Source organism: Sylvia atricapilla, chromosome 1 (assembly GCF_009819655.1).
Source record: "Sylvia atricapilla isolate bSylAtr1 chromosome 1, bSylAtr1.pri, whole genome shotgun sequence".
Classification (NCBI taxonomy): domain Eukaryota; kingdom Metazoa; phylum Chordata; class Aves; order Passeriformes; family Sylviidae; genus Sylvia; species Sylvia atricapilla.
The window spans coordinates 45,928,095-45,952,457 of NC_089140.1; the positions used below are offsets into that span (position 1 = coordinate 45,928,095).

The 24,363-nt window shown below is 46.6% G+C and overlaps 2 protein-coding genes across 2 annotated transcripts; one reads left to right on the forward strand and one right to left on the reverse strand.

Moving 5' to 3' along the window:
• The first annotated feature begins 639 nt into the window (after window positions 1-639).
• On the forward strand, window positions 640-6,224 carry SNRPD1 (small nuclear ribonucleoprotein D1 polypeptide). The gene is made up of 4 exons (XM_066321575.1): window positions 640-768; window positions 1,284-1,360; window positions 3,762-3,953; window positions 6,047-6,224. Exons 1-4 carry the CDS (start codon window positions 755-757, stop codon window positions 6,121-6,123), a joined length of 360 nt encoding a protein of 119 aa, XP_066177672.1. The 5' UTR covers window positions 640-754; the 3' UTR covers window positions 6,124-6,224.
• Window positions 6,225-6,439: 215 nt separating this feature from the next.
• Window positions 6,440-19,967, reverse strand: SLC6A20 (solute carrier family 6 member 20). Its single transcript, XM_066321560.1, has 11 exons — window positions 19,775-19,967; window positions 15,613-15,753; window positions 14,822-14,913; window positions 13,893-14,120; window positions 12,806-12,916; window positions 12,177-12,418; window positions 11,144-11,306; window positions 10,632-10,836; window positions 9,728-9,887; window positions 8,545-8,710; window positions 6,440-7,635 (listed from the first exon to the last, which is right to left on the reverse strand). Exons 1-11 carry the CDS (start codon window positions 19,893-19,895, stop codon window positions 7,486-7,488), a joined length of 1,779 nt encoding a protein of 592 aa, XP_066177657.1. The 5' UTR covers window positions 19,896-19,967; the 3' UTR covers window positions 6,440-7,485.
• Between the last annotated feature and the right edge of the window lie 4,396 nt (window positions 19,968-24,363).

Consider the following 24,363-nt stretch of genomic DNA (forward strand, 5'->3'; position numbering starts at 1 on the left):
ACAGTGCCTGGTGCCAGGCTGTGCTGTGGGGTGTTCTGCTCCTCTCAGCCATGGTGGGAGCTGCTGTGGCTGCAGTGCTGCATGCCCAGTGTCCCCTCTGCTCAGGGCCCATGGCTCTTTGTGTCTTTCCTCACAAGGACACTTCAGTGTATTACTGACCACACCAACAGGTGAAAGAAAATTCGAGCTGTCTTCTTCCTTTCACCTTCACTAGGTGAAGAGACTGGCATGCAGAGAAAATTGTTGCTATTACAGTTCTGGATCCTAAGCTGTAACTTTTTTCACAATAAATTAGTGCTTTACAGGTTTAAGGCCTTGGGTTTTTCTTTTGTAAACCTCAGAGTAGTTTTAAAAGGAAGTAGTATTTTTTGTTCTAAAATTTATTTTAGATTAAGAAGGCAAGCTGGTAGTTGTAAAAAGCCAGGCTTTCACAGACCAAGCCCCCTCACTTTTATGCACATCTCCTTCCCACCCTGCCCATCCTTCTTTCTCCCCCGTCCCTGTTTTCCTTCCCCCCTCCTCCCCTTTCCCAAACACACTTTTCCTCGCCCTCTCCCCCTCAGGCGGGAGCAGGCGCTGCCCGGCGCTCGCGGGGGGTCCGCCGGGCGGCTAGGGGGCGCTGTCGCGTCCTGGGCGCGCGCGGCCCGGCGAGGCCTGACCGAGAGGCGCCTCCGCCGCACCGCTCTCGGGGCTCCGCTCGCCCGGGGCTCCCCGCCCGCCGCCGCTCCGCGCCCGGGGCCGCCCGCCCGCCGCCATGAAGCTCGTCAGGTGAGCGGGGAGGCGCGGAGGGGGGCGGATGGAGGCGGATTGCCCGCGCCCGGCCGCGGCGGCAGCGCCGGGCGAGCCCGCGCGGTCAGGCCCGCCCCGCGCTCTCCCGAACCGCGGGCGGGAGCGGCCCTTGCCTGGGCCGGGCCGGGCCGCCTTCCCGCCCCGGGGCCTGCGCGGGCCCTCGGAAGAGCCCCCCTCCCCCTTTTTGGAGGGAAACCCCCCAGACTGGTTAGCGTTGCCTTCCCGGGGTTGTAAAGATTTTTAAAATGGTTACTTCTTTGTACAATAATGGCCGTTTCGCCTGGAAGTATTTGCTGGATCCGGCAGTGTGTCGCTCAAGCATTCCAGCTCCCGGTGGCCGTGGACTGTGTCCCTGAATACCCCCAGCAGAATCCATGAGCTCCGTCTTTGGGAGCTCAGGATGCGGAACTGCTTGGTGCGGTCTGTCGAACACGTACGGCTTCATGTGAAAGTGAACGGGTTTGGGTTTTTTTAAACGCGTTTTTAATTCCTAGGTTTTTAATGAAGCTGAGCCATGAGACTGTGACCATTGAGCTGAAGAATGGGACGCAGGTGCATGGAACGATCACAGGTACGGCGGGAGGGGAGGATGCAGCAGAATATTCCCCGTTGCCTTTCGGCACACAGTTGGCAGCCGCGGCTTGAATGAGTTTTTTGTCCTGCGCTCCCTCTTGCGGGGACCGGCACAGGAAAATGCAGGAGATGGGCTTTGTGATTCATATCTTCGCATGCAAGCGCGATGTGTGTTTGTGTTGCAAAAGTGTCTGGATATTGTCGGGGATTGCTGGGAACAGTGGGGAGCTGTAACCTGCCAGCTCTCCATAGGCAACCACTAAAGTACTTGGGAATTTCAGTGGGTCACAGATTGTCTTTGATGTGTAGTAGTGGGCGAGTCCATCCGTGGTCAGAGATTTCTGTGTTTTAAACGTTCTGCTGGGAGCTGTAAATTTGCTGTAGCGCTGGGAGCCTCTGAGCCCAGCTGCAGCTTTGCCTGCAGACAGGTTCAGAATGGGGGGAAGGAAGCAACCTCTTCCAAACCTTGCTTGGTAGTCTTAAAATTTTAGTAGCACGGGGACAGATTCACAGAGTTGAGGTTGGGTTGGAAGGGACATTAAAGATTGTCAGTTCTAACCCTCCACCATGCGCAGGGGCACCTTCCATTAGACCAGGCTGTTCAAAGCCCCATCCAACCTGACCTGGAACACTGCTAGGGATGGAGCTTCTCCGGGCAACCTGTTCCAGCTGATGTGGTCTTCAATTGGTTAAATTTTGCATGTAGGTGGTTCTAAACTAAAAAATAATTATTTCGGTTGAGCTTGTTTTTTGCTAAGGCAAATCTAGATGGAAATGCATATTTGCATAAGTTTGATTCCATGAGAGGCAGGTTTGAAAACGCAGACCTGGGTGTGGGATACAGGGCAAAGAGGAATCCTGGCCAAGAGAATCTGCTCCCCTGCGGCCACAGGTCCGTCCTGTCGGTTTCTGGGAGTTCCTGATTACCAGGTGCTTCTTTGTATCACTGAGCTGAAAGTTGCAGGGAATTCTGTAGAGTTCCTTGTGTGGGTCTCAGTTTAAAACACGTGCAAGCAATTTTGTTTGCATTAATAACCTCAGTGAAGTACCTTGCTCTGAGAGTGTTCTGTGAGCTGCACTTAAAAACAGCAGACAGGATATAGGTGGGGCACGTTGTGTTTAATGAGGCAAACTCAGGGCTGAGCTGAGGAAGCTGCAGCATCTCCCTTCCTAAACTCAGCCCCAGGCAGCTTTCAGAAGTTCTTCTACCCAGGCACTCTTGGGGGGAAAAAAATGTATACAACTCTTGTTAAGTTTGAATTTTATTCCAGAGGATTGCTGAGGTGCTTTTTTGGCCAGTAGCAATCTGTGGGGATTTGGCAGACTTCAAAACTGGCATTATTTTGCAGTCAGGTCCATCAGCTTTGATTGGAGCTGAGTGAGCCACCTCGGTGCCCAATTGCAGCACGCTCTGCTGAACCCAGCCAGGTGGGAAGTAAACACCACTGGACTCCTGACCTCCCTGCTCCTTCACGCTTAATTGTTGAGCAAAGCCCCTCTCATTTTCTGCTAAGAATCTCTAAAAACATTGCGCAGTCTCCTCTTCCTCCTGGTGCCAGACCAGGAGCAGGGATGAAGGGGCAGGTTTTGTGTAATGCCCCTCACACCAGCCAAGAGGCTGGGTCAGGTGGAGGTGTGTAAAATCTGTGTGTAAAAAAGAAAAATAAAGTCACACTCATTTTTATCTTCATAACTGGAGATCAAATCCCACCTAAAGCTCTGGATATGCAAAATAAAAACTTCTGGTTTTTTTTTAATTGCTTCTCACAGGTGTTACACAGTATGTGCATGCAACTGAGATGCTGTTTCCAGTTTGGGATTATACATAACGCAGCTTAGTGTGCCGAGTACTGATTCCATACAGTTCTTATGTACTGGCTGTTCTCAGAGATTGTAGCTGCAGTTGTTCCTTGCAGTGGGGTATTTTATGTACTTTCATAGAAAATTCACTCTGGTGTTGAATGTGTTTTATCAGAATGTAAATGTTGCTTTTGTGGTGGGATTTTCCTAAGGCTTACAGAAAAAGGAAATGAAAAAAGGTTATTTTTCCTTCTCCAAGATTTGTTTTACTTCTTTTTAAAGGTCTAAAGATTAGTATTATCCTTCTGTAATAAGCAGTGGTTTACTTGTTGTTCAGAGGAGTTATTTTAACCATTTACAAAGCAGCTATTGCCAGGACCTGGATGAAGATCTCTAACCGTGAGGAGTGAAAGGCACCTCATGGTAACTGGCATAACTCAAGAGAAAAAAGAGATGTAGTTTCATTCTGTGACATGCTGAAGTAATTCATGAGTGGTAGAAGCAGGTGTTGATGAACAGGATAAACCTCATTTCACGTGCATACTTAAAAACAGGTAACGAGAGACCTCATGCTTGAAATCAGGCTTGTGTTGTTTCAGGAGTGGATGTCAGTATGAACACGCATCTCAAAGCAGTGAAAATGACCCTGAAGAACAGAGAGCCCGTTCAGCTGGAGACACTGAGTATTCGAGGGAACAACATCCGCTACTTCATTCTGCCAGACAGTTTGCCTCTGGATACTTTGCTAGTGGATGTTGAACCAAAAGTCAAATCCAAGAAAAGAGAAGCGGGTGAGTTTGTGCTTTCCTAGTCTATGTTTGTTCTGCCTTTTGTGTGCATTTTAGTACTGTGAGTCTGAAGATGTCTGATTTGAGTGTCTGAACATCTGCATTTGGCATTGAATTCCTTCATCGCTGAGGGTTTGACACTGCACTGGCTCAGTCTGCCTTGCCCACCTTGGTATCTACAGATTTTCATTAACATGAAGTTGTGTTATGGCTTTTCATGCGTCTGTTTTTAAAAATGTAGATGTTTATCAGCTTGAGTAAGTCTTAAATTATCTTACAGTTGGCACCCAAAAAGATTTACACTTCCTCTTCTCCAGATGTCTGTGTTTCTCCAGTTTGTATGGGAGAGCTTCATACAGATAATAAGTACAGGACAGTATCTCAAATGGTGCTGAATGGCTCATTAAAATTTGGTGAGGGATAAAAATGGTATCTCTGAATTTGAGGGACTTGAGAACCTGAGGGAATCAAGGCTGTATTCCAGTGAGTGCATCCAGCTTTGGCTCCCAGTAGTGTTCCAGTCTCTGCTCTTCCTGTAACTTTTTAAAAAAGTACTGCTGATTAAAATCCTTTTCCTTAGAAGCCTAAACAGTACAGACAGTAACTAAATTTTAATCCACACTATTAAAGATGTCTCTCCAGTAAACCCCAGGAAATCAGCAGCAGTACATATTTTGCCCAGCAGTTAATCTGTGTTTTTAAAACTGTGAAGTGTAATTGAAAGCTAATAGTGCTGTAAAATCATGTTGTACCATTTCTCCTGTAATTAGTGTTGAGGTGTGTGGGTATGCAGGGTGTTCTGCATTGGTGAAGAACCTCAGGTGTGCAGCACCAACTGCAAGCACTGCAGCTGCTGCCTTGATAGGGAATAAGGATAAAGCTCCCAAGGGTGCTTTTGCTCCTCTCAAGTCCATTAAAAACAGTCTGACCACACAGAGAAATGAGTGCTGTTGGATTGCTTTTTTTCCTGAACCTCATGTTGTGGTGTGAACAAGAAATCCCCTGCTTGGTGTCAGCTTTGGGGAAAGCAGCCGTGATGGCCACAGTTACCTCAGTTTGACTCTTTCTGCATTCACAGTGTGCAGAAGCACTCTCAGACTAAAACTATGCTGTGCTTTGCCTTAATCCACAAATGCCCTTGGGCTTCCAGAGTGTAAAACCCTTCATCTGTCCTTGGCAAGTGGTCGGGAAAGGGGAGGATGCTGGCTGGGATATGTGTGCCACATGTGCCTTGGTCCAAGCGTGCTGGCACTTCGTGAGCCCAGCTGCTGATGCTGTCATCCTCCAGCTGGGGTTGATGCTTCCATGGATTTTACAGGGTCAAGTGTATTACCAGCAATATTATGACACCTTGCTTATGCTAAATTTGTCCTGTGTTTCTGCTCCTTTCTGTCTTTTCTGCATTTCTAACCTATGCCCCAGAATAATTGTCACAGTCTGCTCCTTGAATGTGAGTGCCAGTGGCTGTCTCTTAGAGACCCACCAGCTTCTGCAGAATTTTCAGTGTGTTTTTGAGCCCTGCACTTACAAAAGTGTTTGTAGTGAACCAATAATCTGTCTTCCCTTTGCAATTAAATAGCAGTAATTAGAACTGGGAGCACACAGTCAAGACCTTTGCCTTGGAATCACATCTGCAATTGGCAGAGGTGTCACTGAAACCAGTAAGAGCTGTTGGATGCCAGGATCTTTTCAAAATGCTGACTTTCCACATAGTGCCTGAGACAGGAGGGGTTTGGGAATCTCACAGCATGTCAAAATTTGCATCTCTTTCTAAAACCCTAGACTGTATATATACAAAAAAGAGGAATCCTGGTTTCTTGTCAGATTACCCAGTCATTTGGGAGCAGCCAACTGTTTTATGTCCTTGTTTTCTGCAGTGAAGCCAAGGACAGACAGTAGTCTGTGGAAGTTGTATATTGGAAGAACTAACAGAAAAGATGAAAATATTCCCTGAAACCTACTGACATAATACCTAACTTAATCTTACCACAAGGAAGCAGTGTGATGATTATGCTCAATAGAATGTTTTAATCAAAATAAAAGCATTCCTGAGTCTCACTTGATTTATCCTTTTTCTTTTACCTGCCTTTTACCAGTTGCTGGAAGAGGCCGTGGCAGAGGCCGTGGCAGAGGCCGAGGTCGTGGGAGAGGAAGAGGAGGCCCAAGACGATAACTTCTCATCATGCAACTCTTACCAAGTTCTGAGTAATTTCAGCTATTTTTTGTACAGGTCTTGTTTGTTGTATGCATTTCTAATAAACTGAAATGTGAAAAGGTGTCTTTCCTTTGTTAGCAAAGCCCAGGGAGGGAGGCAGAGGTGTCCTATTTCTAGGGCTTTTGCAGACTACACAGATCTTGGTTGTCACTGTCACCCACCCCTGGAGACTGTACAATTCCTCTTGCTTTTTGCCACAGAATGAGAGACTTGTGTTGTGCTTTAACGATGTTTGAAATTATTCCCTCTTTTCTAAGGCACTTGCCATCTTCTAATGGTTCCATAGTTAAGACAGTGTATTAAGAACCCCTGTCCCATGAGTGTGTCTCTAATATTGTTCTTCAGCGTGGCCTTTTCTAGAGTTCATAGATAGAATTTTAATGTTTTCTATTACATGAAGCTTGCAATTTAAACATGTTTCTTTCTTTATAAAACATTGACACAGGGAAATTAACCAGGTCCATGGAACTGCTGGATTGTTACATCTGATGATTAAAGAATACCTGGATATGAACTTTGTCAAAGCTAATTATATGGCATACTTTTGTTTGGGTGGGGCTCGTAAAGCAGCTTTATCACAGATACCTTCTAGTGTACTTAAAAGTACATCCCTAGAAAATACAAAGTACAGCACAATGCACAATTGCATACTGGAATTGGAAACTTACTTCTGGAGGTGGGAGAACATGTGCAGCTCACACATATGTGTGCATATATATAGATATATGCGTATATAAATATATATATTCACTGCTTTGCTGGACACAAGCATAAAAGAAGCTGTGTTGGACACATTTATCTCCCAATGCCATCCTGCTGCATACTCCCGTGTAGGGAAGCAATTCTCATATTCTCATTGCCAGACTTCAGCAGTTTCACCTGTTGGTGAAATACAGATGTCATATCAGATAATGAGTAAGCTTAAGTGTCTTGAAGGGTTTGGGGGTATTTGCTGGTACGTTGGTGCAGGAACATGCTTGGTTGTTCATGTTTCCACACAGGCAGTGCTACATCAGTGGAAAAGAATCACCTAATGTTGTGTAATGGGCTGATGTGCTGGTTAATTTGTGCTAGCTGGCATTTTGTAAGCTGCTCTTCTCCTTCTCACCTCTTTTACAGAGGCCGCTTTAAAGTTTCATCTTGTTACAGAAGAGCTTTTTTTTCCCCAAACCGTTGTGGAACCTCCCAAGAGCACTTTTTGGTCATTATAGCACCCACCATTCTCAACTCTATAAATAGCTGCTACAAATAATGGTTGCTGCTGTCTTCCAGAAGTGCCCAGTCACTGGTGACGCTCTTCCCAAATCCAGCTGTCAGCTTTCATGCAACAGTTGAAACTCGTTCCCTCTTCAGTCTCTTCCTTATAAAAGTCACTAGTGCTCCCAGGGGTATGCACATGGTGGATGCTGCCACCAGCAGCCCGATCACCGCCAGGGCATAGCCTGGGTAATCCTTGGTCACCAGCTGCCCCTGCAAGGGAGAAAAGCACTGTTGGGTCTGTGGGATCTGTCCCAGAGTCAGGCCAGGAGCAAAGCTGTGTGTATGGATCTAAGCAGGACCTCTGCATTTTCAGTCCGTGGCAGCCCACAGCTGCCCTCGGTGTTCTCTGTCCAACTGTACACACTGAAAACTGACAAGAACAGAGCTGGTGACAACAGGATTGGGGGAAACTTCTGCAGGCTTTGGTAAAGAGCGTGTTTTGGCTTGATTTGTGTTTCTTAATGAGGTGGCTGGGCCCTGACCTCTGTCAGTTCTCTGTTCCTCTCCTGGAGCCTGTGGGCTTATGTTGACACCCAGTCAACAGGTCAGGCCCACCATGAGTCCCAAATTTGCCGTGACATGAAAACAATTATGTGCTTTGTTCCTACATGGTGGAAACATTTCCACAAAAGGTTATGAAACCAGTAACTACTTACCCAGTAATAATTGCTCTGTGATAAATACACAGAGTATTCTTAAGAAAGTATTCTGGCCATGCAAAGAATGTATATGGAAATTGATGAAAACTGTTTTTCCCAGCTGCAGCTCAGTTCTGTCAAAATACCACTAATTTTGTTCAAAGTAAATACACTTTGAAAGTAGGAGGGGTTTAAGTGTATTTTTAAAGATGATATTTGGCTCTTCAATATGAATGAAATTTAATTCTGTGAAGGGTCGATTAAGAATCATAGAGGGAAATTAATTGATTTTACAGAATCATTGCATCATCACTAAGTCAAGTTTTCTCTGTTTTTCCTTTCTACAAAATTAACGGATGGCCCTGACTCCAGCTACTCACTTTGAGAAGGCCATTTTGTGTATTTAGGAAGGAAGCTTGTATCCTTGCATGAACTAAGGAAAGTTTAAAACAGAAAAAAAGCCCAAACCCAAAACTCTTACCTGTGTGGCATCCCATGCTTGGTATTGCAATGTTCCTGTGAGGATATAGTCGGTGAGGTAAAAAATAAATAGGCTTATAATTAGCAGTGGACTAACAAAAGCCCACATAATTTTCCAATACCAGTTTGGCTTGTGTCCAATCATGGTGTAAAGATCTTTCTCGAATCTGTTCAAAAGAAAACCAAACATTTTTGTGAAGAAAACCATATGCACATTTTTGAGACTGGCTACATATCAATACCTTGTTCTGAGTTACTTCAAAAGCCACCTACAGAATTGAGTATGTCAGATGAGAAAGGGGAGTACAGTTGACCACAAATGAGCAAAGAATTATATTATCTGAAAAGCTGGCTCACCAGATTCACCGTGAGGGGGAAATCAAAAAAGCCAGTGAGGCTTCCAAGAGAATCCCAAGTTGCAGAGAGTAGCTAGAAATAGGTACAGCAAGAAAATTGTCTGAAGTGTAAGCTCGGACTGTTACAGGTGTCAGCTGACAGAGAGGAACAATGATGCTGAAGTGTTGTGGAGAAAATAGCTGGGTTTGTGGAGCTGAGTGTTCTCAGTGCTGTTACCCGTCTGTCTTTGAGGAAGTACTGACACTGGGAATGGCACCTAAAATCTCACAGGAGACCTGGCTCAGAGGCTTTGATCTCATCAGGAAGGAAATACCCGTTGTATGTGCCTGGCCGCCCTGGCAGACTTCAAAAGCAAATGCTGAAGCCTTTCCTTTCAGCTATTTTCAAACACTTTTCCTGGTCAAAACTTCTCCTGATTCTAGGGCTTTCTTTTACCCACAAGGATTGACATGGGAGACAAACAATGTGTGAGGTGACCACCTGTGAAACCAGACTTACTGGCACTCTTGTACTCGTGCTGAATTCCTGTCATGGGAGGAGCAGGGTTTTGGCAGAAGTTGTTCCTAAGACCGAAAACAAGAGCAGGGAGCTGTGTGTACAGCTCCTTAAAAGTCCCCTGCCAGCAGAGACAGTGCCAGCCCAGCCTGGCCCCTCACAGCCCTGAGCCAAGGCCCTGTAAGGAGTCTGCAGGGCAGGGGAGACCCCCATCCCCTTGCTGATCCTATAGCACAGGTGAAACATTTATACCAAGGCAGTATTTTTATCCTTGGCCTGTGGCCTCTCCCCCAGCTGTCCCACTAGGAAGGAAACAGGTCTCCAGCTTTTACCTCCTTATCCCGTAGATGTAACACACAGCAATGGTTTCCACCAGCACAATGAGCAGCAATGACAGGGTGGCTGCGTAGTCATTGAAGATGTCAAACCAGTAATTTCCAGCCTCCAGGGTGAAGATCAGGCCAATTAAACAATTAATGAAACACACAACACCTGTGTGGATAAAACAGGGATCACGCCATTACATCTGGAAGTTTGTGCAGGGAAAATGTCACACTTCTTGTGACTAAAAAGCTGTCGGGATTTCTGCTGAACAGCTTTCTCTGAGGAGAAGGATTTTCTTTTCCCCTGTGGAAAAGACCTGCCCCTTTGCATGTGTGACTGTCATTAAACTGCTGCTCCTTAGACCTGCATAATCACAGCATGTCACCCCAGACATGGTCGAGACAACCAAGTCTTAGCTACGGGCTTGTCACACATGCATGCAGCATCTTCTGTGGCCGCTGGGCATCCAGATAAAACAGGTTTTACGGCAGGACAACTGATTGCCATGCCCAGAGAGGGGCACCTACTTCTTTTGATCAACGACTGAGGTGGTTCATAGTTGGGATACTGGCAATGTGGCTGAACTTGCTGCAACTGTGTTGCTTTTTGTACCCTCCCTTTGAGGTTCACCAGTCCAGAGAGAGGAGTCTGAAGGAGCTGGAGTGTGCCTGGAAGCCTGGAAATACACAGCCAGGACTGCCCTGGTGCTTTGGGAGTTCCCAAGGGAAAGGGCTGCACAGGATGGGCAGGCAGACCCTTCCAGCAGCATGTTTATTGTTCCCTGCTCCACCCGAGGTCAGAGAGTGGAGTGGGACTCCACTCAGCAGTGGAAAAACACAGCTTCTACAGACACACACACAGACACACAGGTGCTCGCTGTGTGGCCCGTGCTGCAGCCTGGCAGGTGCTCACCTGAGATCACCTCCTTGGGAAAGCGGGAGGCAATGACCCTGCTGTCGGTCAGCGGCGTGAGGATGGCAGCTGTGTTCCCCAGCATGCTGCCAATGCCCAGCATCAGCAGCATAAAGAAGTAGAGCACTGAGTACAGCTGGGGCACCTCCATGTTTTTGATCGCTTCTGAATAGACTATAAATGCCAGTCCTGTCCCCTGGACAGCCTGATGGAGACAAGGGGAGAAAACTGAGTTACAGGCAGCTCCTCAGCTGCATAAAGGACGTAAGACAAAAGAGAGTGACTGTCATGACAAAGTACACCTCAGGTTTGGCTTTGCACAGCAAAGGCAGGTGAGGTCTTCACCAGTTTATTCCGGCTACATGGACACTGGATGCTAATGACCCAAGCAAGCCCCTGCCCCTTCCTGAGGTGTAGAAATGATCCCCAACCCTGGCCAGGCAGCTCCTGGGCTCACATGGGGTGCCTGGGCTCAGTGGGAGCAAAGGAGACACCACAAAGTGGCAACTCACCGTGTCTAGCTCAGCTTCCAAGCTACAGTTTTTAATCTGTGGTGCTAATTGAGCATATTCCTGTGGGTAGGTGGCCATGAGGTAATCTTTCATCTCATTGAGGTTGTCTGCTGTCAAAGAGCCTTCCTCCAGGTCAAAAGCATTCAGCAGCAGCAGGATCACTCTGGGAAGGATTACAGGAATTTAATGGCTTTCAGGCCCAGGACACCTCATCCCTTTTCTCTATCAGCCCTGTGGGGATGCTTTGCTGGCCCTGGGGCTTCAGTCTCACTTCAAGTGAGAGCAGTACTTCCAGCACAGTGTTGGGACACTGGCAAACTTGTGCACATTTGTGCCTTGAAGGGAGCAGCTCCTGCACCCACACTGTTGCTCCCAGGCAGGTATTTTGGATGTTGGCCAGTGCTGGCTCGTGTCTCTTCCCCTTTGCCCTGCAGTCTCATATCCACACCCCACCAACTTTAAAGTCTTTTGGCAACAAGCAAGGACTAGCAGCTTGGTTTCCTCTCTGATCAGCAGATAGATTGAAAGCTCTAAAAATATGAGTAAATGTGTAACTGCCATGGGCCCTGTGCCAGGGACTGCATGCAAGCTTGCAGCTACAGGACACAATCCTGCAGGCTGCTGGGCACTTGGGGAGCATCACATCCAAGGAAGCTGAGCTCCTGGAACTTAAGGGCTTAGCCTTAAAAAGGGGGATTTATTAATTAACTGCATTTATTAATCAGCTCCCCCACACTCTCTGGAGCATAGGCCAGGACAAGAACACAGGGGAAGTGCCTCTGTGACTTGCCCAGGCAAACTCATCCTCTTGACCAGGCCTGTGCCTGGAAGCAGCACCCAGGTGTCAAAAGGCAAAGCGCTCTGACCTTTCATCTCAGGCTTCATTGCTTTGAATAGCCCCTTTAGCTTTATTAGAGCAGCATCAGCTCTGGTCTTGGGGCACTGCTGGCAGTGCAGTGAGCTGTTATTTATTTACCTCTCCCCTCCCCTGCCCCAGAACAAGTGGAAAAGCAGTGAAACATGGGTCTCTTACTTGTTGATACAGCTCTCATAGTTAAAGGTGGCCTTGAAGCCGTAGATGGAGAAAGTGACAATGCTCGCAAATATGGAGGTGGTGCTGTTGATGAGGGACACAATGATGGCGTGTCTCTGGCAGTTGTTGCTGGGCTCGTTGTAGCTGGCAAAGGCGATGAGGCTGCCGAAGCCAAGGCCCAGCGAGAAGAAGATTTGCGTGGCAGCGCTGATCCAGGTCTTGGGGTTCAACAGCTGCTCTAGCTGCAAAAGCCAGACGAGAGAGCAAGACCATGAAGTTCCACAAAGTGTCCAGCACTGCCCGTTCCAGCCTGCAGGGATGGGGACAAGGGCAAGGATGGCACCCTTTGTGCACTCATTACAGGTCAGGGGTGTTTTTGGCACGGCTAGTGCTCTGACTGAAAGTAATAGGTTATGCCAACAGGAAGATCTTTTTCTGCAGGAAAAAGCAAGCAGCTTTTGGGCACCATAGCAGCCTCCAGCCATTCCCAGCTGAGGTTTGCAACTGCCAGACCTATGCTACTGCTGCAAAATTCAGTATAAAAAAAGGGAGGACCAAGACCTATAAAAAACTTACATACTTAGTAACTGATAATGTTTCTTGAAAAGTTCAATACAATTTTTCTGTACCTTTGGTGTGAACATGTAGATGAGCCCATTTACAGCTCCATGAAGTGTTAATCCTCTGATGAGGTATATGATGAGAACACAGTATGGCAAAGAGGCTGTCACATAGACGACCTGAGAAAAGAGGGTAAAGACCACCTTGGTCTAAAGAATACATAAGACAAAGCTAATGTGCTATGTCAGTCTCACTTTACATAAGTAATTTCCATTATTGTGTTTGTTATCCTGTATTAATTTTGAAAGAAATATTATCAGATAAATCTGACTTTAGATTTACATTTTAGGGAGACAAGTTTTTAATAACACTGAAGACCTTGCACTACTGTTCCAAGCGTCTTCTCTTTGACTGGAAATCAAACAAAAATCTAAAATATTTGCAGCATTCACAAACTCAGTTCTGCATAATTTGGTGGTGAAACAGCAGTTCATAACCATCTATCAGAAATCCATTAGGCAAAGGTCGTTCATCGTTTGCTCTACAAGGAAGGCAAGCAGAGCTCATAAAAGGTCAAAATCAAACTTGAATTGAATCAAATTGAATGAAAATTTAATGGAATCAGTGGCAGCAAGTTTAAGAGGTTATTCCTAGTTTACCGTCTCTTGGCTTTCTGTATTTGGCTGAGGCGATTTGGGGATTACAGCCCTCAGCTTGCTGCTTAGTCCAGGCTCAGCCAGGACATTGGGGGTTTTCTCCCCAATTCCTCATAACTTCTACTGTGAATAAAAAACAAGCAAAAAAATGTCCAGTAGATGTCTTGTTTTTGCTGCAAAGACCAAGGAATAGACGTCTCCTGACACGGCTCTGCTGGAGCAGGCAGCTTTCCTTATGGCCAACAGCCTGACAACTGCTTTTGCAGAGAGCTGGCTGTGTTCAAAGGACTTCTCTGGATTATTTTTTCAGTATCACTCAGTGTTTTGATTGATCCTGTTTCAGCTGCAACTTGGCCGGGCAGCAGAGGCAGCAGAGCTCGGTGCCCCGGGGGAGATGCCGTGACCGCAAGGCACAGCCGCCATTCCTCACCGCCGGCCAGCGCTCGTTTCCCCTGCCCGCGTCCCGGCCGGGCCCGGAGGGGCTGTGCCCCGCTCTCACCTTGCCGGTGGAGGCGGTGCCGCGGAGGATGCAGAGGTAAACCACGAGCCAGGCCAGCGTCAGGCACAGCGCCTGCTCCCACTGCACGCTCCCGCTGGCCTCCAGCGACGGGGAGATGTTCAGCGTCTGGCGGTACCAAAAGTACTGCGTGGACGATGTCTTCTCACACTCCTCCTCGTAGCCCGTGCGGTTGCTGTTGAGGGGGCAGGTGGCCCATGGCAGGGGGTCCTGGAAGGGAGGGGCACGGAGTGAGTGCGGGCTGTCGGCATGGCGGGGAGAGCCGAGGTGCCAGTGGGGAACAGGGAGAATAATGGCAAGAGCAGCTTTCTGCCCGGGCTTGCTTCTCTCTGCATGGTGCTGCCCAGGGCTGGGGATGACTCTCTTCCGTGGGGACGATCTCTTTTGACAATCTCCCTTGGGAATGACCCTCTCCCCTAGGACTGACCCCTGGGGATGACCCTTTCCAAACCCCCTGCCCAAGGACTGATCAGCTCTGTCCCTCTTCCTTGGGGGTGAGCAGACTGATTCTCTCCCCAAGGCTTGAGCCTCTTTAACTCACTTCCCTGGAGATGACATTCTCCAGTCCTCTACCCTGGAGCCAAACCTCTCCCCTGCCATCAGACAGGTCCACTCCAGGATGCAGGACACCCCGACACCAAGGCACAAGTGACCAAAGTGTCACAAGCTTGGCCTTCACCTGAATTCCATGGTGAGGAGAAGACAATGGCCAATGCCTCTGGGAAGATCATGGAGGAGGATATGATATCACTGCCTCATTTTTCCCTGGGTTTCTGAAGCTTTTGACACCCCTCCACCTCCCCATTCCCAGCTGACAATGGTGCCATGCAACATCCAGCACCAATGCAAAGCCACTGGTGACCCTCCGCAGCCACAGTGAGGCCAAACTGGGCTATTGGGAGCCCACACACCTGGAAGGAGTGGAACAGGTACCAGAAGGCCCAGGCATTTATCACATTGTAGTACATGGAGAGGAAGAAGGAGACGACAACACTGGCAACTCCTGTGGGGATGGAGGGAGACACTTGGTCAGCAGAAAACCCCAAAATGCCCAGGGCTCCATAACATCTGTGGGGTGTGGGAGCAGCACCACCATAACTGACACAGGAAAATCTTTTAGCACAGAGCATGTCCCTGTCACTGTAGTCACTCCTTCCACGAGGATTATCCCGAACTGGATTTGATACTCTAGGCCCTGGGCCTAGAATATTCAACATATCATTAAAAAAAAAAAAAAAAAAAAAAAAAAAAAAGTGTGCTTATGCAAATTAATGATAGCTTGGGTTTTGAGGGTAATTTAATACCACAAAAATGTAGCTAAGAGTGGACATTGGTAAATGGTAGACTGCTAGTAGGAAATTAAGGCACCATTTTATCACTCATGTTTAGCTGATTGAGAAGGTGGTTTTGGGGTCAAAGCCCAGTGTAGGCAGCCCCAGGGACTGAGTTTAGCACTGGCCTTCACACCATGATTTTGGCAGTCTGCCTCTGAGTCCAGATCCGACATTGCAAGCTGGGGTCTGGCTCCAGTGCCCAACAAGAGACAGGATAAACCCATGCCATGAGGTGTTTTGCTCAGCCTGGTGAGACCCAGTAAAACCAGAGCTCCCACCTGCGTCTTCTCTGAAAGACAAAGCTCTCCAATCTAAAATCACCCATGTTCTCCGCATGCTGGAAAAGAAGATGGAAGCTGAGAACATACCAACACCGCAGAGGTAGGGGCTTATTATTTTCCAGGCACCAATGCTGCCCTGCCGCATACGCTGCCCCACGGCCAGCTCCAAGTACAGCAGCGGCATCCCCTCAGCAATCAGCATGATAAGGTATGGGATCAAAAAGCCACCTGTGAGAAGAAACCCAACAGTCAGTTTTCAGCAATCAGCAACAAGATAAACACCACATTGCCGTATTTGTGTTCAAGTCATGCTATACAGTGTCCCAGAGGCTGGCTGGGTCTGGGTCCTGGTCTTGTCTAGGTACCTTCAGTACTGAGGGCACAGCCCAATCTTAAAGGACATCTCACAGAGGTTTCAGGCACCGTCCCAGAGGCTGGTGGGCGCTGACTGCCTGGGCACAGGGAATTTTCCGCAGGGACTTGGCAGGGCTGGAATTTCTGCTGTTAAACTGTGTTGGTCGGCACTGCGGTGTGGCAGCGCTGCCCACATGTGTCCGGGCGGTTTGAGCAATGCTGGGGGCTGGGGCTGTTAAAGGGTAACCAACCACCTGCCAAACCTTGTAAAGGATAATGAGACAAAGAGGACAAGAAAAAGATTTACTTCGGTGTGGGGTGTTCTGCCACACAGCTACAGTGCTCAAAGAAAAGGTAACAGCAACGTCTGTGTCAAACAGAGAGTATTGAGTTACATATTAAGTCTGGCCTTGTTAAAAATAAAAAAAAACAACCAACCAAAAAACCAAACTAAAAAGCTCCCAAATCCTAATGCTGAGCCCATGAGCACCAGCAAATGAATGAAGGCTTTTCCCCCAGCGAACCACCTATGGGAGCAGACCTTGGGACAGAGGCATGGAGTCTCCTCCTGCCTGGGGCTGCTCATTCCTGCTTCCCTCCACATGGAGAGCCACAGAGATACTCCTGTGGAAGAGGAACAACAGAAATGGCTGACAGCTAGGAAAGGAAAAGGACCTCCCTGCCTGGCAACCAGGATGTGCTTTGGCTTAAATTTTTGCTGGAAAAAAATAAAATCCTTGTATTCGACCTGGGGCTCACTTCAGAAAGAGCTGCTGACGGAGTCAAAAGCTGGATTTTTGTGAAGGCTTCCCTGCTTCCCTTTTTACAGCAAGCCAAAATATTTACGTAAATATCACTTATTTAGGATTTAATCTGTGGCATTAACATTCCTTGCAATAGGCTCTGTGCAGCGCTCTTGGAGGAATGAACTCCATGCAGCGACCAAGGCAAAGACCTGGAAATAAACACAGAGCAATAATCCGGTTTATTCTGGGAATTAATTTCCCACCTCCCAGCTCTCTTGTTATTAACAACCCCTTTGTTAGTCTGTTAGATAACTTCCTATGCCGCAAGGGAGCTGTCAGAGGTTTAAGAGCTCCTGCAGCCGCTCTGTGCCGGCGGGGTGCGAGCTGCCCCAGCAGCCACTGAGGGAGTTCTGCCATGTGCCACAGGAGAACCAGCATTAGGGCCTTGCAAAGGTTTTCCACTCTCCCAGCAGCGCTGCCACATGTTTGGCATCGACTGTGCCACCTGGCAAGGAGGAGAAATGCCTTCAGGCTTGTTCTTCACCCCAATGTCCCTACGCAGCTGGGGGTGCCAGGGCTAAGCCCCTGCCCTTTGCTCTGCATCCTGTTTGCACACAGATCTTGGTCCTAATGCTACTCTTCCAAAAGAGTAGAACCAAAATGTCTCATACAAGCGACTCTGGGCAGCCGATAAACCAGCTCCTTATCAGCTGTGAATCAGCATAGCTCTACTCAGCTCCCTGCTCACTGACATGGGGCGTTGCTCCCTCCGGTGCCAGCTGTCTGCAAAAACCAGCCCCCAGGCCAGATCCCTTTAGTTGGCAAAACCTGCGGAGTGTACCCTGGCTCTGCTCAAGGCACTGGCCTTGGCCAGTGGCACCCTCGCCCCTGCTCATGCTCCTGCCTGGCGCTCAGGAGTTCCTCGCCCAGGGCTGAGCGCTGCTGAGCACCAGCCCCGCTGCAGACCCAGCCCGGCCTCGTTTGAGCCTGGCCTTGCCTGCTTAGGGACAGAGGGGCTGCACTTAGGAGGCTGGAATCTCCCCTGCTCTGCTCAGGTCATGCTCTTTGCAGGCATGCAAGGAGAAGGAAGAGGAGGCGGCAAACTGCTGATGAACAGAATGACAGGTTACAAAGTCTGCAAATATTAAGGTGAATACTCAGTGTCACCTGCGATAAGGGCTCTATTGCCCTAATGGGCAGGACAGGGTCTGGCTCTGTGCTTTACTACAAGGAAGATGCCAAACAAGCTGCTGTCCCCCCCTAATCCCAGTGCCTGGCATATCCACATTTTAAGTTCTTGAAAAGATGTTCTGTATGCGTGGGTTTTGTGAAAACCTGGAAAGCCACAGGATACTCTTTAAGAGTGAATAAAACAATTTTAAAAAGCAAAACCTCCTGTCAGGAGTTTTAATTTCACAATAGAAAGAGCTGCCTTTCCCCATATAAATATAAGTGGTGAACAGAAAAAGAATGGAAAATACAATGAGAAATAATAGAAAAACATTCTCATAAAACATGCTTTTCAGAAAATACTTGTATCATGGAATCATAGAATAGTTTGAGTTGGAAAGCACCTTTTAAAGGTCATCTGGTCCAAAGCCCCTGCAATGAGCAGGGAAGCTTATTTAAGCTTCCATTCATGTTAGTCAAATGTTCCAGTTTTGGTTACATTTCAGAGGATTTCCACCACGTACTACAGTACAGATGGCTGGTTAAAAGAACAAACACAAAGCCCTCAAAATGTCCAAGTTTTGCTGTCTGTCAGGATGTCTGCCATGATGGGCTGCTAGCGAACTGATCACATGCAGTTTGACTGTCTACAGAAACACATTTTATGCTTTGTGCTAGAGATGAGTGTCAGATATGAAGTCTTCAGTAGGGCAATACACACAAAATTACAGCACATCTGTAATTTCTGCTATCTGAAAGCTTCTGCAGCATCTATCTTCTACTGACACTTCACCCACCATATTATCTGTATTTTTCTGACCTGATCCCACAAGATAGTTCTGATGCAGTCTCAGTGCTGAGATGGCTTTTCAAACAGCAGCATGAACCAAATCCTACCATCACAAGTGCACTCAGAAGTAAGCTATAAGCCAACAAAACAAGTATAAAAGCAAAAAGCCATTTAACATCTCAATGTTTCTTCCTGAAAGGAAGAAAAGGCAGGAGACCCAAGGCAGATGAGGCAAATGCTCAGCATGTCCCTTAATGCAAGATCGAAACCCGTCACAAACTATGACAACAAATGAAGTATGAGAAGCAGTAAAAAATTTGGTTGTCTTATAGAGAGCCTGCTTCTGAAGATTCTTCAAAACAGTGGTAGCTGTATACTAGAGGAGATTATTTATACTGGTCTTTAATTAATCTAATTAACACTTCTGATTTCTAAGGAAGAACAGCTGTGGCTCCTATATGCCACAAACCTCATCTTCCTTCCTTCAGTTTGGACCCAGGAGAATAAATTTTAAAAGAGGGCTTTGGGGGTCTTTTTGGTTGGTTTATTTATTTTTGGAGGACAAACGAATTTATTCCTTATTTTCAAAGGTTCCTAGGAGGCTTTAGCTGTGGAACTCCTGTTGATTAAAGGCATTTCAGCCAACTTCAAGGCAGATTTGCAGCCAAGTTATCATCTTATAAAGTAAGGCTTTGTATAAAAGACAAGATATTAATGACAGGTACATGAAATAATGAAGCTGATCTTTAAGTTAAATCAGTGTCGTCTTCTCCCCTTCTCAATATTTTCAAATCCCCATAGGTGAATGTACAAGGACATGAACCAGTTTCTGACACCTTCAAAGTGATTCAGTGGGGCAAAAATATAATAAATGAATACTATGTGGATTTATATCTCTCACTCTACCTTAGTTTTTTTAGAAAACATGGGCCTTTCTCGTTGTTTCATTGCACTTACAGGAAACAAATGCCACTACATTGGGGCAGCTGTCAGGTAAAAGCCTAATGCTAAAGAATACATAAAATAAAGCCACAATAAAACAGATTGTACAGCAACAGAAAGCCAGACCTCCTACTCTGCCCTGGACCTTGCTGGGTGGACAGAGCATTAACATGGACAAAATACTTTTGGACTTAAAGCTTGCCTCACTCCTCCTTGAGGAAAGCAAGAAAATGTAAACCACACTTACCTCCTCCGTACATCTGACATAAGTATGGAAACCTCCACACATTTCCCAGCCCCACAGCATAGGAAATGCAGGCGAAAACAAACTGTAGGGGATTGTCCCATAAGGGTCGGGATTTCTCCATTGCCTTCTTGCAGGCAGAGGTTTCAGCAGAGCCTCCTGCCTTCACTCCCTCAGGTACTCTGCCAACCCTGCCTCACACTCCACGCCAGTCTGGCTTGGAGGGGAGTGAAAGGCGGAGGAGCTATGCTTGCCAATTCCTATCAAGCTTTTTAATTACTAATCTTATTAACAGGCACATACTGAAATAGGAATGCTGGTAAATAGATTATAGACACACACAGAACTATAAAATTGGTACTTTGGGTGAATAGCTGCTTGGGTTTTGACTGGCATTTCTGGGAAGGATGTGAGCTGAGGGATTTTTATCTACTTGAAGCTGTGAGGAAATAATACTGGGGCTGCCGTTTGGTTTTGGAAATGGGACACTCCTTCTCCACAGGGCTCCCTTCCTTATGGAGCAGCATCCATGTTCATGAGGCACCAGCATGAATTCGATTGCACAGAAGAGGGGTTCCCACACCATTAGGACTGGGTTTAAAGACTGTCAGTGCTTTTAGGGTAAGAATAAACAGAATCCTTAGACATCCTATCACTGTGCTCTGGTCAGTCAGCACACTCCTCAGTTCCAAAAGCAGCCTTGAAACAGTCCTATCAGCCACGCAGGTCCCCAACCTGGTGCACACTTGACAACACCCAAGTTTGACCCTTCCAGAATACTGTCTTCCCTCTACATACTCTGCATGTGTGTGTCAGCATGAAACAGCCAGCCTCTTTTCACTTACCTTCATGCTCAAACCCCACTGCTGCCGGGGAACTATTCTGAGGGGTTGCCATTTCAAAATACTTTCAAGCAGCAGGGACCAAATACAAAGGCCAGTGGAAAAAGGTGTCTGTGACCATTGTCGAGGCAGAAGGATTTAGAGGGCCTTTGGGTCCTCTGAAGGCACACTGAGGTGCCAGGTCTGAACATGAACCCTGTGTGTTTGGACCCCTGCCAAGGTACACTTTGAGCTCAACCACTTCGGACAGATCTCCCAGTGAAGGAGGCTGTAGCAATAAAAAGTAGCTGAGCAACTCAAAGGACTCGGCTTCCTTACTCTGTTTAAATGGGTTTTTTCCAGGACACCTTTCAGGACCATTTTACAAGTATGAATTGGTCAGCTGTTGTCAGTCTCATTCCTCCAGTGCCAGGAATTTGCTCCCTGCCAGTTCTGTGTGTGCTGCTCCAGCATCCCATTGGGCACTGGCCAAGCCAAGGCCTCCAGCTGTGGGTTCAGGTGAGAACCCCAACCCTGGGGCCTTTGGACAGGAGCCCAAACTGCAGAGTGCATTGTGCAGTGCTGCTGAGCCCAGCAGCAGCACTCTGGTGCACCTGCTGACCAGCCACTTGGATTACCAGAGTCACAAAGTGGGACAACACTTTTCTGTCGGCAAAAAAGGTGATGGCAAGAGTTTTACATATTTCCCAAAAGTGCATCCATTCTTCGGGGTGTGTTTTAGTGGTGCTAGAGAGTAAGTTGTCATTGAAAAACATCAGGGTTTGCCAATGCTGCCTGTAGTATAGTTTTGAGGGAGTTTGTGACTTTTTTTGCAGTATTCATGCAGTTCTTGTCCTGCCTGCAGAACTGCAACATGTCAGGTATCCCTGACAGTATGTCTCGTGGGTATCACCCAGAATTCTGCTGGAAGGAATAATCCAAGGTAGTTGGATTTTTTAAACACAAGCTGTTAAACTGAAAGACACACACAAAGAAAGTGAGTTGCCTCACATCATGAAAACTTTTCCAAACTATTAAAAAGTCAAATGCCTGTCCCTGGCAGTGGGATTTATTATAAATGATGTGTATAAATAGATTATAGTATTAAATAATTTGCTAACAGGACAGCCTTGAAAAATAGCACATCACTATCACCCAGGATGCTTCTGTGTGAATAGATTACTCCTACTGATGAGCATCATCAAGTTAAAGATTGCCTTGGCTCTGTACCTCCTTCCCATTGCATTTCAAGCTAGTTTACTAATGGACTGGAGGAGATCGTGCAGCCAGAGAAGTGTGACATCCTCATCCCAGGTCAGGCCAGATCAGGAAGTTCAGGTGGCATGAGATGAATCCTTGTCTCTCTCACAAATGTCAGTCTCATCAGTTCAGTAGCTTGGATCACAGACTACTGCAAGTTTTTTTTAAAGGTGGTCATGCACATAGGCACCCAGCAAAGTGCCCTGTCATCTAGTGGCTCCTTGGGACACATGCTTTAAATATATTTAAATGTATTTAAACCAACAACACTTGGGAATTCTTGCTGTGGGATTTCCTATACATACCTCAGATTATCAATATGCTATTTCTTATGCTGTTCATGATTTTATCTCCTTTGAATTGCTTTCATTTGGGTTAAGGAAGGGCCTGGGCTTTATCTTTAGGGACAAAGACATGCCTTAATAGACATATGCAAGAAATTTTGATCATGTCACTGCTCATATTAAAGAAAGATTAGAAGGAATTTTTTCTCCCAGTACCTAACAAATTTGAGATGACAGGATTGGCAGAGTGTTGAGAAGGGCAGGGGTTCATCTGCACAGCAGACCAGGGACTGATGGGACTGCCCAGGAGAACTGCCCTATGTAAACCTGATCAGAAGCTGATAACAAAACAAAGCAAGTATTTCTCACTGAAGCAAAACCTCAAGTGCTTAGGCAAAGGTATCAACTACAATCACTGGTCTTGTGTCTCTTGATGCCAGTACAGTAAAAAGCCAAATGCCTCTCCCAGCTACCTACAATGCTGAGAAAAAGAGAATCTGGGGTCCTAGCAACAGGTTGGGGACCATGATTTCAGGGTGCGAGAGAAGCTAATAGTTTGATTGGCAAAAGTCATGGAAACGAGGGAAGACTACCAGGTAGCCTGGACCTTTGTTATGCTACCTCCAGCATGTATCACTATACCCCTTAGATTTAAAAATAACCTCTCTGGGCTTTCCTTGATGAGCCAGACATGCGGGAGGGGGACAAAGTGTCAGCAGTTCTGCTGTTTAGTATCTTCAATTCCTGAAGGCACTCACTTCCAAATGTAAACACTGCTAGTGTGTATCTGCTCATGCGTCAGATGCCTATCAAAGCAAATCCATGGAGTGTCTACAGCCTCTGCATGTATTTACTGATGCTGTCAAGGGAAGCAGATATACAAGGGAGTAGCAGGTTCTACATATGGGTTTTCTGTTGGAACTCATTGTTCACAGTTGCTACCCTAAGATGCCTATTTCCTTATCTTAGGAAAAAAGAGAAAGAATCCATCTGGATTTCCAGATCTTTGACAAGTCATAGGCCTAACAACTGTTGGGCAATTGCTCTATGTGTAATTGAAGATTACAGGTACTCCTCTAAGCAGCTACTAGGATTACAATGATTCCTTCCAGTTTATCACTACTACTTGCTGCTTAGTTCCAAACTGTAGATGGTGCCTTTAATGACTCTGAAGTAATTTTCAGCTTATGATTCTTAATCACCCTTAATACTGTTTCACTTTACCTCAACTTCCCAAGAAAAGCATGCCTGAAAACAGTCTCTCTTTTTATTTTCCTTGCTTTTCCTTAGCATCACAGCTCTATCCATCTTCTGACTATGTGATTTTTTAGGGTACTCCCTCCATAAAGGGGCAATCAATGAAGTTTGGATTCGCAGAATTGCACCTAATTCACCCGGACTTCAAAACTGACCTGTGTCAAATGAGAGTCAGAAACTGACATGTCACTAAAAGATAGCTGGATTACTCAGTCAGTTCTTCTGCTTGTCACCTGCCAGTTCTCACTTTTTCTATCAAAGCTTGCCTGCAGTGTGGGGAGGTCTCCAGGCAGCTCTCTTATTCACCAGCAGCTGTCAGTCGTGAGCTGCCTTGCCACAGTCCTGCACCAACCACTCTGCATCACCATAACTTACCATGACACTCCAAGGCACTTCATCAACAAGTTCCTAAAAATACTAATTAAAAAATAATTAACAAACAAAAGTTTTTGTGGAAACAGAATGGCTTAAACTGCCGCACTTACCCACCTTTATTTGGAGAAGAGCTGACTCCAAAGAAGCTGCCAAATGTGGCAGGATATGTCCAAGAGGAGGCCCTGCTAAGAGGGCACATCTAGACATCTTCAGGGAGAGTCTGTAGGCAGCCAGAGCAGGGCAGGAGTCCTGGGACAGCCCTTTCCCTGGGATGTTCTCAAAATTAACAATCATAAGGTAACTCCCTAAGCACATCCTCTGCTCAAAGTCGGTTACAAAAAAACACTGTGGTAACAATTACAATAAGAATTCTTACCTGCTCATATACAAACTTACCTTCAAATTACTTCAAAATGTTTTAGAAGGCACATCCTTCTAGACCAGATCAAACCTTTTAAGCTTGATCTATTCAGCCAATTGATACCTCAACATGATTCACATTTGCTTCCTGAGGCAGTAAAGATTTCACTGTGGTTTCACAGCATTTCATATCACAGAGAAGTCAAGACCTGTCCTTGATAATGCCAGAAAAGGG